The sequence below is a fragment of the Calypte anna genome, chromosome 4A (genome assembly GCF_003957555.1).
Source record: "Calypte anna isolate BGI_N300 chromosome 4A, bCalAnn1_v1.p, whole genome shotgun sequence".
NCBI classification, from domain to species: domain Eukaryota; kingdom Metazoa; phylum Chordata; class Aves; order Apodiformes; family Trochilidae; genus Calypte; species Calypte anna.
In genome coordinates this window covers 23,046,140-23,061,539 of record NC_044248.1, presented here as the reverse complement: position 1 = coordinate 23,061,539, position 15,400 = coordinate 23,046,140, and the positions used below count along the sequence as shown (strand labels likewise).

The 15,400-nt window shown below is 41.5% G+C and overlaps 1 protein-coding gene across 2 annotated transcripts in view; it reads right to left on the bottom strand.

The window, feature by feature from the left end:
- The window catches only part of IRF2 (interferon regulatory factor 2), a 59,252-nt gene that overhangs the window by 14,380 nt on the left and 29,472 nt on the right, over nt 1–15,400 (bottom strand). For both annotated transcript variants that reach the window (XM_030449504.1, XM_008491876.2), the window contains exons 2-6: nt 10,039–10,156; nt 8,986–9,092; nt 3,767–3,866; nt 3,012–3,188; nt 972–1,018 (exon numbers count right to left, since the gene is read on the bottom strand). In XM_030449504.1, coding sequence (XP_030305364.1) covers nt 972–1,018; nt 3,012–3,188; nt 3,767–3,866; nt 8,986–9,072 — 411 coding nt within the window. In that variant the 5' untranslated portion in view covers nt 9,073–9,092; nt 10,039–10,156. The remainder of the gene's footprint in view (nt 1–971; nt 1,019–3,011; nt 3,189–3,766; nt 3,867–8,985; nt 9,093–10,038; nt 10,157–15,400) is intronic.

The window sequence follows — 15,400 nt, the reverse complement described above, 5'->3', positions numbered from 1 at the left end:
CTCATGTGGCTGCATGATCCAGACAGGGTGGTTAAAAAGTGGTTCCTTTAAGGATTTTTTTTTTTTAGATCACAGTATTGTGACCTGCAACTCTGCAAGTGGCAGCTGCTGGGAGAGCATCTGCCTTCCAAACCTGATTTCAACTAATGAGTTTTCCCAGGCCTCTGGATTGACCTGGCACAGAGCTTCTTCTGGCCAGTGGGTGCAGGACCTGTGCCCAGGCATGGGTGACAGAGCTCTTCACAAGCAAGCAGCAGGGGACTGAGCTGCCCTTGTGCTATGTGTGACCCAAGGACAGCAGCTTTACTGAAGGCTGAAAGCCTGAAACTTTTGCAATTTGCTTCATGAAAAAAATCAAAAGCGGATCAAGCCCACTGGTATGTAACACTGACCACTCCAAAGAGGCACCTAGCAGTAAGTCTGAAAGCCAGGGCACAACATGCTTTGTAAGGAAAGCAGTTTGGGTCCACGCTCTCAACAGGCAGACATCTCAGGCAGCAACTGATGAGCTCTGCAACTGAGACCTGACTTTCAAATCATGAGAAGGAATGTGCAGCTCTGACATAACTTCTGCCCCTTTTCTAAATGAAAGCCAATTTCCACTGCCTTACCCACAGAAATTAATTGCTCCAAAAGGTAGCTCTATTGTTCAGAAGCATTCCTTCTGTAATTACTGTATTTCTACTTATACAGACAAACAAATGGCAAATGTATTGCTGAGGTTGCCAGTTCTCCAACCTCCAGGCGTTGCAACACAAGGGCTGTGTCAACCCATGACGTCAGTCAGGGCTCTAACAGACTTCACGTTTTTGAATAAAACCCTGAACATACAGTGTAACTGTAGCTACTTAACCTAACCACAAGCATGAGAGATTTGCAAATACCCACCACAACATACTATTGAAGCTGCTAAAAAAAATTTGCAACATTGTTTCCACAAGCTCTCACACTATTAATTAGCCACTTCTTACCTTAATTTGTTTGCATTTGTCATCCTTCTCAGACTTTGTTTTTTTTCCTGCAACAACAGAAGGAAGATTCCTTTAAGTCCTGTGTGCCATGAGTTATCCTCCAAACCTTCTATATTCACTAAGAAATAGACTCAAAACATGCCTCAAAATGGCAGCATCTCCTAGGAAAGGGAGAACACATTTTGCTTAATTTTAACCCCCACTTAAGGCCTGACAAAAATGAGCCTTGAACACACCTTTGTGTTTTGTTTTTAAAAGACTACATAAAAGAACCACAATGGGACTGAGGAAAGCAACTGAAGTTAAAAAATCAAGTTGAAAAATATGAGAGTGACAAACCAAGCAACAAAAAGGAAGGGGGAGAAAAATAATCTTAAAGAGAAAACAAAAATAAAAATGTATGTCTCATCACATTTGTGAGACTATCACTGTAGCCACAGGAAAAGGGAGACTGTTGATTTAACAAGTGAAAAGAGATCAGAATAAACTTCAACAAATGTTTTTGTAAAAACATTTTTGTAAATGTTTTGTTGGAACCTCAGGGAGGGAAGGGTTTGAGAATAGACAATTAATGTAAAAGTGTTTTTTGCAATCATGCTGCATTTGAGAATCCAGAAAACCACCCAGCAGATGACCCTCACAAAATGCTTCATGCCTTGGCAGACCCCAGTGGTGCTGCCCATGCTCTGACCTGACAAGACTCAGATGTGGAAGCTGGTGCAAGCTCAGCTCTACCTCACTGTTAGTATAAACATGTCCCAGGAATTTCTCCCATCTCTACTACAAGATAGCACTGAGAATCAGAAAAGTTTGCAGCCAGATTCTTTTGCTCTCACTCAGATAAATTTAGCCACGTGCCACGCAGAAAGGGCATGTGAGAATATACTCAGTGCCCAAAACATGTGAGGTGTTCTACAGTAACTGGACTTGCTGAAGAATCCTTTCCTGCTCTAGCCCCTACCTCCAGAATCTCAGCTTTAATGATGAACTTTTCTAGTTCTCCCAGCTGTAAGAGGATTTACCACAATGGGACAGGTTATGGTTCAGGGAAATATGCTTGAACACACAAAATACACCATTAACAAGAGATTGGAAACAGTTTCAAAGCAAATGTTCTACTTTTTGCAGATTGATCTCTCCCTTTCACAGTATGAGAGCTCATTGTTTCCAACTGCACTGACCTTAAAGTCGAAGATGTGCCTTTCACTTCTCAATTTAAGAAAACAGCAAACTGAGCTTTGGGTGAACTGAACTGGAATTCAGAGGAATACTGTGTATTTGGTTTGCAGGTTATCTTTTTGTCAAAAACAATCCTGGGCATCAGACACCAGAGGACTCAGAAAGCCATCATTCTACTCCAGATACCAATAATGAATCCATAAGGAAGCCAATGAGCCATGAAGAAACCAACGTTTCTACTCCATAAGAAATCAAATACTCGTAAGATTGACCTGCTGGTTAGGTGCTCTCCTGACATGTGGGAGACCTAATGGTAAATCTGGGGATTCAAACATAGTTTCCCTTTCACCATTATCATGCTGTGAGGGATGTTTTTCCATGGCCTAGTGTAACTAACAAAGTGGTTAACGTCCTGAGCTGAGTGTACTGCTCCCACTCATCTCAACAGAGTGCTGGTTTGTTTCTGCCCCTTCTTGAAAAAAGATACCAGAATGTCTGACACTGTATCTTGAATGCTTAGTTAAGTGCACTGATTAATAATATTCCCCTAATTACCTTTTATGACTGAAGGAGACGTGCAACTAGCATTTGAACACAAGTCCATCAGCTTTAACACAACTAACACAGTTTACTATGTTACCATCTTGGGGGTATCACATCTTGTTAATAATGTCTTCAAATGTCTTGCTCTCTTAACTGAACATTGCCCATTTTTCATATAAATGTTCCTAAGTTATGGGGAACACCTGAATAAAAACATCCACCTTCACAGCAGGATTAGAATCAGCATATTTTGTGGGCCCCCAAAATAGTAGCAATGTCCCCAACACCATTTTCATGGTGACAAGGTTTACCCTCTACCTTTTTTGGAAGGTCTTTCAGATAATGGCAGCATCCGGTAAACCCTGAAGGCATTGTTTCCTTTTTTTATACTTTTGTCCTTCACTTCTTCTATGTCTGGCAGAGAGTTCATAGCACAACGGAAGTTGGCCTTCCATGTCTTTGGATCGGGTTTATCTACTCCTGACTGGTATTTTCCTAAGCAAGAAAAGAAAGTTAGGCACATGCAATGGATAACTGAAAACCTAAGGCAAATTAATAACAGCACAGGTTAACTTCAAGCTATCAGCCTTTAGTTCCCATGACAAGCATTCAAACAATAGCTGAGGTTGCAAGAGAGTGTTGTCATCTCATTCCCATGCACATTTCTAGAACACATGATGAACAGTTTCTGCTCAAGAAAGACCAAGAATGCTGCAGATCAGATGTGACTCCACAGCATTTACCTTTATTATGTCTGGCTCAAATCCATAGAAAGGCATAAGAACCCTAAGGGCCCAAGTCTACAAAGTGCTGAGTGTGCTCTCCTCTTGACAATTTGGACCCCAATCTTGTTAATGTTTAAATCAATTAAGTTTTACTGTTTTCCTTAATGCAAATGAGTTACAACACCTCTATAAAGCTGGAGAGTATTGCAGGCTTGAAAAAAACACTTCCCACAATCTTGAAACTTAAATTGACTCTGCACTAGTAAAAGCAAAGACAAGAAAGAATGAAATGTAAATTCAAAAGAGAAAACAGTGTAAAAGTCTGTCCTGCTGAGAGAGTTCCAATACCTGTGTGAATTGCCCAGTTTCTAAATAAGGGAGCATCTTTTTCAACATCCCACCCATGTCTTGCAGCATGCATCCAGGGAATCTGAAAAATCTTCTTCTCCTGGAAGGGAAAAAAAACAGGAAATGCCAACACTGACTGACTTTAGGGATCTTCTGATGACTTTAAGTCACTCATTTAGAAGCACACTGCCAGACACTCCAAGTGTTTTGGTTCCCTCTAATCCAGTACTACTGTCACTGAACTCAACAGGAAAATATCCACTGGTGTCACTGAAAGCAGAGTACAGCCCTAAATATATAGTAAATACTCAGAAGCCCCTTCACAACTGATGAGCCTGGACGCCTTCCAAGCTGACACAGAGGTAAAACATGCAGTGCTACACATTTCTAAACATTGAAATGAAGGCTAGTTTTGGCAGTACAGGCACTTCTGTCATTAGAAAGATTAGATACAAAACTAAACAATGATAGGAACAGGGCAAATTCAAGGATTTAGAATTCAGCCAGTAAAACAAGAGTAAGGCAAAGGAAAGGGATCTCTCAAATTTATACACCAAGAGAATGGATATATGAATTTATCAACTGTAAATATCTCTCCAGAGGGGATGAAAAATTGAACATATTTTAGGTCATGAACTTTAGGACAAAAAGAAATACATTTAAAGTAATCCAAAGGATGGCTTTTTAAAATTACTTTTTTAACACACAACATGTAGTTAAAGCATGGCATGCCTTATGTGGTGGGAGTATAAACTGATTTCCCAAGGGATTAGAAAACCTCATGGAAGACAGTATATGAGTGACTATTAAAGAGGATAGTTTTGGGATGCACCTCCAGGTCTGGAAGCCCAGTGGCTTTCCTCTTTGAGGAGGCTGTTTTACCTATACTCCTTCCACAAGCCCTAAGCACACAGGATACCAGATGGATGCTGGGTCAAATGTGCCTCCAAGTCATAAAAGATTCCTATGTGCTTACCTACAGAGTTGCTATAGAACTCTTCACACTCATTTCTGCAATGCCATACAAAAGGGGGTTGTTCCTCAACACCTGTTTTTTCTCCCCTCCTGGGTGAAATAACATCTTACCTAGTTTCATGCATTCACATCTTATGCTATTAACACTGCCACTACAGGTTTAGATCCACTTTTCATTCTGTGAAGAGAGAAGCACTCCTGGGGCAAAATGCACTCACCTCCTGAGGTGGCCACCTGAGCTATGCCAGCTGAACTGCACCCTAAAAGCCTGTTTCTCTCCATTGACTACAAAACCCACTAGATTGGCAGCTCTCAATTATACGGCTGCGTTGTAGGTGTCTGTGGTTGGGTGAGATGGAGTCTTTGCCCTTTCCCCTTCCTCCAACAATTTTTCTCCCTCATCTGGCTGGTTAATATTTCACCTATGTCAAGGTTAGATTTCTTTCCCTTCCATGTGTTCTTTTCTTTTTTGAGCCTGCATTTTTTATCATCTTTTAACTCTTGTATTCAGTCTGCTCCCTCATTTCCCCAAGCAGAAGTGGGGAAAAACAAAAGCTTCAAGTTCACTATCCTGTGGTCCACAGCACTACTATATTTATCAGGGCTGGAGTAAACTTCTTTGCTTTTTCTCCCCCATAGACTACAATGACCATGGGAAAAAAGTCATACTTCCATATAAACCAAATTCTATCAACAAGAACTTTAAGAACTGACCATATTAAAAAGTCTTCTCATGCTTGGTGATGGGGAAAGGTTTGAACAATGCTACACAATGCTATAGAGATTATACCATGGATTTCACATTTGGCATGATAATTCAAAAAGTTCTGTAGGAACCAGCAGATGGAACAAGACTCCAGACACAGCATCCTGTCATCACCAACCATATTCACTGTTTCAAAGAATGGTGCCAGGACACTCTCAACAGCAGTCTAAGTGTTCATAACAGTGTTTCTATTCTTTACAAAAGGTTGCTCCTAATCCCAGGTGCCTTGAAGCACAGGGACTTATAGCAAGTTATAATATAAATAACAATCATATAATCCATATGTGTTGTGATTTTATAACACACATATAATTTAACATATCTATATAGGAACTATAAACTTTCCCATTAACTATCAAATATCTAATCTTCTCTGAAATCCTACAAGACTGGTGATTGCAGCAATACCATGTGGTTGTGTGTTCTGTTCTAGTTTATTTGAATGCTTTGTATTTAAATATTAACTTTTAATTTCACACATTAACAAACATTTATTAGTATCATTCTTTAGTCGATGCTTCCTAATAAGGACCTCAGTAGGAAAAGGCTCATCAGTGCTTTGTCTCAGACTTGGAAAACCACGTGCTGTCAGGTACAGCACTCCATCCCCGGACATTTGTGTAGGAGTGTTTGTGTCTCTATTAAAAAATTAGCCTCACATAAAGTCAAAAGCATAACCCATAAAACTTCTACAGAGTTAACAGGAATTGCTACTAAATTCCAGTGGTGCTATCAAAAGGGAAAAGTCGTCACATTCTTAGAAACAGGCAGGAAGAGAAGGATAATATCAAATGCTTTCAACCCTAGTGCTGCAAAATGTTTCAAGCAGGTGAATGAGCATGAGATCACATACTAGCTAGAAAGTCACAGGACAAATTTTAAATAGCAGCATCCTTCTGGAGGGTAATACTCCAAGCATCCATCAAAGCAGCAGGTCTCCACTCCTTTTACAGCTACTCTGTTTCTACTCTAATTTCCTTTTCCAGGTCCATGAGGGACACTGACCTCTCAAGTATCCCCCTACTCACACCTCCTCTGACCTCTACTGAACTATGGAATTTCCTTCACATCTCCCAGTCTCTGTGAATGTAAAGAAATTCCCCTTGTGCCATTCAGCAGGATGTTTTCACCAGGAAGGTACACAAAGGAGATAAAATTATTTTTTAAGCCTTATAGAGAGGGGTCTGTTCGGGTGGGGAACACAAAGCAAGAGGTATAATGTAATTAACTGACAGCAGGGGAAAGAATTAGGTAAGTCAGCTGTACCTGATCTTTCATTTTTAACCATGAGAGGTTTAATTCCTTTCTCAGACTGGAAAAATTTCCCAAGAAGAGACAACCAATGACAAACTCAGAAAGGTGATTTTTTCTTTAGTATTTAAATCTTATTTTCTTAAAAGCTGTGGACACCCACGAGTGCCATTCTCTTGATAATCTTGACACACCTTCTTTTCTGTACTGTGGAGTGTCCTCTGCCAAACTCTGATTAAAATATACAAATCCACAAAATTCTACAGCTTTCTGAGTTGATTCTGCAAGTACAGAACAGACTGTGATACACATGACATAGTACCATTCATTCCATGCATGGCTTTGTTTATGGCCAGGATTTACAGTAAAAATAGAAATATTTTTGGTTTAATGATTCATTGTTGGAATGAATGTTTAAATATTTTTAAACAGAAACGCTCAGAAGTCCAATTAGCTTGTTGAGCACAATAAAGGCAACCCAGAATGACGCCAAACCAGAGCGTGTATGTAGGGAATCAAGAGTTTAATAAACCTCATGGCAGGCCCCTTAGCTTGGTATCTTCCAGCTGGTAGAAACTAAGCCTTTGTTTTAGAAAAAAGTCTCCATTTCAAAATACTGTATTTGTGAGACCAGCCTAAGTCAATATAGAATATGCTAAATAAGGACAAAATCTCTTATCAGCTCTTGCATGCAAGCAGTTTACACCAGAGGCACTAGGCAAAAACTGCTGTAACACCACCATCAGATGCAAACACTGAACAACAGGATATGCCTTGCAAGTTGTCTTTAAGGGCTGGTGGGCTGTGCTCAGAGAATGAAGCCCTTAGAACAGTGGCAGTTGCTACAGAGGCAATTATGTTCCTGGGGTGTTCCTAAAAATGTTATGTGAACATCACCTACAGATGACAACACTATATTTAGAAGTAATATGCTCAGATCTGAAATACTATGCACTAAGTGCAGAGAAATTATTTCAGGATTGGGCAGGAATGGCCAGCAAAGGATGGCAGAGATAAGACTGTCAGCAAAAGAAACCTGACACTAAAGCAGAGATACCTAAGGAGAAGAATTCCTAGGGATGTGAATGTGAGACTTAGATTACAAAGACAACAGTAAAAACTGGATTCTTCCTCCTCTTCATCTGTGACCCCATTATGCAAGATCAAGGACTTACTCAAATTCACAGGGCAGCTAACTAGGGAATGGATAAAGCAATATTTATTTACCCAGCCACAGTATGTGAGAGTCACTGATGCAGGAAGTTCCTGAGAAGCAAAATTCAAAGCTGAAATTTAAAGGGCTCCTGATAACTTTATAGTCCTAAGCATTTCTACCTGTGAAAGCTGAAATAAAAAGTAGTAACCAAATTGTCATTCTTCAGCAATAGAAGTGAACACCTGAGCACCACAACTACTAATACAGGCAGGATACCAGACTAACTGCATTAGTGTCTTAACCAGCGTGTCAGCCCGTATGTTTCTGCACCTGATCTTCTGCATTTCCACCCATTTTGATATTAAAGTAGCCTCCGTAGCCAAAACTGCTTCACACTTTTCAGTGTGGTAAATTACTCTCCTGCATACTGCTGACCACACTCAGTATTTCCAGGGTTTATTACTGTTCAAAGTCTCAAATACGCTCCTTGGTTTTATTGAGCCAATTAAAAAAAAAATCAGATGAGGCACTGATATTTTGGAGCCCGTGTTTGTGCTCTGGAAGTGTCAAGAGCTCTCAGTAAGAGCTCAGGACCATGACATTAGGTTCGGTCGGGCTGGGGAAGAGCTACCCCATTTCTTCCAGAATGAGAAGTACCAGAAAAGTCACACAAGCCTGAAACAGGCAGTAGTTGCTTCAACCCAGAGACTAACACAGAATGCTCAGGAGAGCATTTTGTTCATGTTCCTCTGATGTTACTTGGTGAGCAATCTGTTCCCAGCTTAAAAAAAGCAACTACCAGAGTCTCCAGAAATGCTCACTCCAACAACAGAGAGTTGGAAAAAGCTTTCAAAGGAGTCACATATGCACCAGGCCAAAGCAGGGAGCTGCAGATCTGACAGGTGAGGCCAGAGAAACAGGTTCAGCAGGAAGCATTCAGCTTTGCCTTTCCTCCCCATGTCACCACTTTGAAAACCAAGAATGAGCTGATTTACCTATCCAAACCTCAGGCACTGCTATGAAATCCCTCTTCAGCACATGTGCACATGCACTCTCATGCACCCCCCCTACCTTGTTTAGCCATTTCAGCCCTGGTATCGTGTTGGAGTTGATTTGGTCCTCCAGCCAGGGGCGCATCCGCATCCTTTCAACAGGCATTGTCACCACCCAGGAAGGAGCTGTGGAGAAAAGGGACAAGGTTACTCTTTTCCAGGCAGAGCTCCCAGGCAGCTCCCCCCATCTCTGCATGGTACAGACTTATTAAAGCTTTGTAGGCAATGAACAATTATAAACATAATTGTGACTTTGAATCTGTGCAGGAGCTTCCTCTAAGAGCAACTGAGATGATAAAGCCTTCTTTATGTCAGAAAACACACTCCTGGGTACACCTGGAATAGGAAAACCTGTATCTGAAGAGGACACATCATATTGGTAAAACCTTGTCTGCTAATACAGGTGGGATACCAGAGGCTGCAATGAAAAACAATTACACTCCTAGAGACCTCTTTTTGGCCCACATATAACCATTTGCACAAGCCCTCTTTTTGTCAAGAACAAAAAGTAACCAAAAAAATACACAGGCAAGAGGTATCACTGTCTTGGCTAAAATAATGCACCTGCTAATCTGAGTGCTTTTAAATGGCAGATTCTGCCCCACAAAGTTGACTAAAATGATGAAAAATACATTTCACACCACAGCAATTTGTCAGACCACTTTGGTCTGTAGTAGTAGTTTGACCCCCTCCCTCCAGCTTTCTCTGATCCAGTCACTGATTTTTTTAGCTACTATTTACATTTCAATACTGCTTAGCTAGGAAGTGAGTGCTTTACAGCTCCCTCAGCTGCACCACACCACATTATATTACTCATTTAACAAACTGACTTCTTTTTTACTTCACTCTCTCACACATACACGTGATCCTGATGCTACTTCCCTGTTTAGAGCTGTAAATTATTGACATTAAGAGTCCAAAGTCTTGAACCCCAGGCAGAAATTTAAAAAACATTAACCTATCTCAGAAACCACTCTGAAAGTACAGACCAGCACCAGAGATGGGTTAAAGCATCATATTCAACTCCTGTTAAACAGCCTGCAACCCGTTATTTCCATGTTGAAGTACTTGCATTTAGGCTTGTCTCTCCCACTGTACCAGGTTCAGCTCCCTCCTCTCTCCTTTGTTCTTCACATCTGTGTTCTCTGTATCATTCTTAACTTCTCTGCTCCAGTATTGTCACCTTTGATCTACAAAAAAAAAAAAAAAAAGTTAAAAAGTGAGTAGGCCACATATTTAAAAGCACACAACAATGACACAAATGTAAATGGGTTTGTTCTTGCTTCCTATGGGACCACAGGCATCGGACAGACTAACAATTAGGCAGTACCAAGCCCACACCCAGCACAAGGGGAAGAAAAATGTTCAAAGCTTCCTCTCATTGCTCTGAGGACATGTATTTCCTGAAACTAATAAGGAATTAAAACCTGAGTGCAACAATAAGGCTCTTTGATCTGTTCAGAGAATTTACCAGCAGTTGTGCTCACAGTGATCTCTTAGCACATTGTCATTTGATTTACTACTGTGTGGAGCTGCTCACTTGAGCTTCAGCCATGGCCTTTTTCAGCAACTACAAATTTCTGAAATAGCTCAGCAAGTGGTTGCCACTACTTGCCTCCCTTCCAGGTTCACATCAGACACAAAAAAACCTCCAACCCCAGAACCCAACAGCAGTAGCAAAATCCCCTCTCTGTACAAGAGAAAAGCTGTCTTCTGGCAGAGGGCAACATGGGTGCAGCTTTTTTGGCCCCTGGGATGGTGGCAAGCAGCAGGCTACACCACTGCAGCCACCTCTGCTTGGCACTGATGATTCCTATCCAGGTTGCAGAGTGTGTGCAGGAGACCTGCAACATCTTCCTCTACTACATGTTGGGTCAAAGATGAAAAATGCAAATGGTAATGTACTAAAAACACTACCAAATTTCAATTCATCTGTCAAGGAAGAACAAGTAGATGGAACAATCATCTTAGATGCATTTCTTTGTAAAATATCTTGAAGTATGTAATGCCTGGAAATACTGTGCATCATCTCACCATCCTCAGCATTCACTGTATGAGTGCTCCCTTCTAGCAGTGGGACTTGTCTTCTGGGTAATGAACCTCTAAGACAAATTTCAAGGCCATGTGAATTAAAAAATTAGACAGAAGGCAAAAAGTCATCTTGAAGGCAGTAGCAACAAATCCCACTTGGGACAGTCAATGTGGAAGAAACAGAAGCTGCCTTTGTGCAAAAGCAATGCTTTTCAGAGATGAGAAAACTGCCAACATCAGTGCTACAAGAAAGACAGTTTTGTTCAAAATGGCATGGTTGAGCCAGTTGTCTCTTCCTTCCCATGTGCCTCAGCTGCTCCCCTGCAGATGGTTGGGTTTGCTCATCTCCTTTTTGGCACTCTGGGACGCCTCTGGGGTTAGCACATGCAGCTGTCAGTACACACCTTCATTCATGTTCATCACCCACACCAAGGCAAATTAATCTGAGGTAACCAGAAAAGAGGTTTGGCTTGCAGGAAAGGAGGAGTGGCTCCCAAGATCTGCTTATCTGAAAGTAACACAAAACCTTGCTAAAAATAACCTGCAATGATGTCCAGCTGGAAAGGATGGTGGGCATCTTCTGGGGGAACATCTTTCACAGTGGGACAAGCACAGTGTGCTTCTGGTCATCAAAACACAACCTGTGGTCCTCTAAGAGCATGTGCTGCAGAAAATAAAGCCTGAAGTCTTCAGAAGACACCCTCAGACCTGTCTGCCTCAGAACAGACCACAGCAATGCTGAAATGTAGAGGGGGTTTTGGCAGTTCCATGTCTAACAACATCCTGTTTATGAATACACCAACTCAACTCTACAGTTGCCTGTGGGAAATGAAGGTGCCACATCTCCTCCCCAGAGCTGTCAAGTGCATGATTTATTTGTACAGAAAGAAACGTCAGCTTTTTAAAGCTTCTTCAAGCTCTTTCAGTGCTTTAAAAGTAGCCTCTGTCTCTAGGCAGGGCTAATGGGTGCACTCTGTAGTCTTATTTTGATGGCTCCAGGTGGGAGAACCTGAAGTCCATGCATCAGTTGAGTCATGAAGCTGGCTTCACCCTCCATCAGAATACATTAATTATAAAACAATCCTACAAAGCCAGAAACTAAGGTGAGCCATACAAACCAGAGTTTTCAGGCCCTACATTAGCAGGAACACCAAATTCCTTCACTCCAGCCTGTCCAGTGCTTACCCAATGGAAAGGAAATAGCCGAACCAGTCACTCCTTGAAAGGGGAATGAAACATTAACATTTATAATCTGAAGCAGACCGTAAAACCAGGATCATCCATGTACCTGTCTACCATAACTGGTCAATATTAATACTGCAGTTCCCCTGTGCACTTACAAGTAGAAGAAGCTGTGTGCAGCTGACTGTATTTTTTTGTACTGGGACAAGTGGACTCCTACCAGCATTTCCAGAGATGCCAAGGCATCCAGTTCCCATTAGCTTCATCACCACTGGGCCATGGGCACCCACCCACTGCCCTAAGCAAACCTCTCCAGCCTCCTAGTTACCTTTGCCAGCCTGAACCTTTCCACTCAGGTTAACTGGGAAAAAACAGCTTAATGCCTGTCCTGGCTCCCTTGGCATCATCATCATTCATCTCTCAGAGAGACCATGGATAGATATGTCTGGGCTGGCAGGGGAGAGCAGTGGAGCAGGCAAGGGCTGCAGAGGGAAGGAGCAGCTCCATCTCCACCGGCAGCAAAGAAGCATCTCTCACTATACCACTCCATCACTCATATCCAAATTTTGTCACATGCTAACGCTACCCTTCACATATGCAGCTTTGTGAACAAGACCAGAAAAACAACAAAAAAAACACAGCTTCAAACTTGGACTCTAATGAGCCCCAGCAACTCTTTGGGGAGAATATGGGAAAATGCCTAACATTTCCAGAGACCCATGCTGGAGTCAAACTTTTTGGCATCACACTGAAAATAATAGTTGGTTTTAATTCTAGTCTAACACTATCCCATGGTGGGGAAAGGGAATAATAACTGCCAAGAAACACAGCCAACTGCTAGTGCAGGTTGGACCCAGGAAAGCAGTTCTCTACCCTACAAAAAAAGGGAAGCTCACTTAGACATGGAATTAGGGCTACCTGCTATGAACTAATTTTATGAATACTTGCCATTCTTAACCTTCACGAGTCACAGTTTTAACCACACATCCTACAAATGTATTAAGGCTGGTAGCTCTGTGAATATCACTTCCCCTTTTTGCTCCATTTTGATCAGCCACTTCTTTATTAAAGAGGGCTAAAGTCTGGAGCAGCTGCCTTTTTGGTATGGCAGCTTCAATGTTTCAAGAGACATTAAGACATCAAAAAGAAATTATTCTCAAACAGGTGCCAACCATGTGAGACACAAACTCCAACTCAACAGAATTTGCCTGGAAGGGGAAGCTTCCAGGAGCCTGTGAAGAGCCAAGCTCTGGGTGAGAAGTATAGCCCACAGACACCATGGTTTGTGGAAGTATTATTTTGACCTTTAAAAAAGTGTATTTACTGTACCATTCATGGTCGTCCCACAGTCAGTTTACCTTTTTTTTTTTTTTTTTTTCTTTCTTTCTTTTTTGCAACTCGATACCACAAAAGTATGGTGCAGGCTACGCCCCAACAAGCTATAAACTGTCCTGATCCTGCAGGCATGACTGGAGGAGAAGTGCTGTGGGGTCAGACAGCACAGGATCTGCCAAAGCTGGGCCAGCAAAACCCAGTAAGGAACACAGAGACCAGGAGGAGGCCAGTCCACAACACCACTCCTGCTGCAAAGTACATTTGAAAACGAGCTTTACACACAGGAATCACAGCAGCAGCCTGGTGTGAAGCATGCAAACCAGCTTCCTAGGATTGGCATGGCTGAAGGAGTCTCAGCAGCATCAGAGGGGGAAGCATGGGCACAACAACATTTTTAGTAGTAGTAACAAATGGACAGCTGTCACCTCAGCACCCATAAAACACAACAAGCCATGCTGAATTTCAGTTCTTCTTTGCAAGATGTATTTTTCTAAGAGGAAACTCATAGCACTTATTTGTAAAGATGTATCAGGAAAATACTAGTAGTTTTCAAGAGTTATTAATCTGTGAAGAGACATTAGAAAAGATGGAAGTGATGGTTGAGTTACAATTCACAGATTCATACATATTTTACTACATAATGTTCAATAAAGAGCTTACAGTCCTCCCTATTCTCTGCAAAAACGTCTATTAGGTTTGACTTTGGTTTTAGCCTGATGGTAGATAACTCCTGCCACAGAGAAAGGAGAATGAACCTTTGAGAATGAGCTCTTGACTAGAATTAGAGCTGCTATAGATAGAAAGTGAAAGCAACGGCACGCAAGGCATTAAACTGAGCAGTACAAGATGTTTTCCCTTCAGTTTCACTCCTTTTGACAACATCTGGATAACTGAAAAGGCACAAAGGTTATCCTAAAACCACAAGCTGTTCTGTGCCTACATTGCAGATTTACTAAGAAATTGATAGTGGTAGTAAAAAAAAATTATGAAAAATTAATTATTCTTTCTCCATCCCAATGTCCCCAGTTAAAAGGCTGGCTAGGATATGGAAATGTTGTTACTGGTTGTGGGTAGGTTACAGTGGGGTAAGATACTTTGAGGGGCATTTGTGAAGTTGGTCACAGCCTTTCCCCAAAGCTGTGAAAAAACATCTGCTCCCCAGAGGACATGTGCAAAATATTGCAGGGTATCTCTTTCTCTTTTCTCTGCAAAGACAGAACTGACTGCTTTTTTAAAAAAGTTATCTTGCAGTTGTGCTTTGCTGATAAACATTTAAAGTATTGCCTTTGTTTGCTAATGCTTATGTAGTTAAGAAACACATCAATCACCCTGTGTGACCAAAGAGATATGCTGAAATGAGACCATACACTAATTTTAGGATTCAGAGAACTGGGTTCTGTATTTGTCCCTGTGCCAAGACTGTTCCAGGATACGTGGAAATATGATCTTATTTTAAGGAACAGTACTTGGAGCAAAATTCTGTCCCTTGGTTACAGCTCAGACTATGTCTTCTGATAGGATTTTGCATAAAGGACCTTTTTCAATTATTCCATTAAGGATGTCCATTTCAAAGTACATTTAACCTTATCGATGCTGAGCAAAGCCCTGCTTGGGAAGTCAATTTCATCAAAGGAATACAGACTTTTCCCAGCTAAGACAAACTGCTAGCTTCACCTGCTCAGAAATACTTCAGAAATGTGATACCCACCCTGAAACACAGACAACTGAATGACAGTTTACTCAGCTGCTCCAGCTGCAGACACCTTAAATCCCCCTGCCCATAACCCACATGGAACCAGAACTCTGCCCAGTGCATTTCCCACCTGCCAAGAGGAGGAGAACCCCACCACTGATGCTGAGGATGCAGAATTAACATGTCGTTTTTA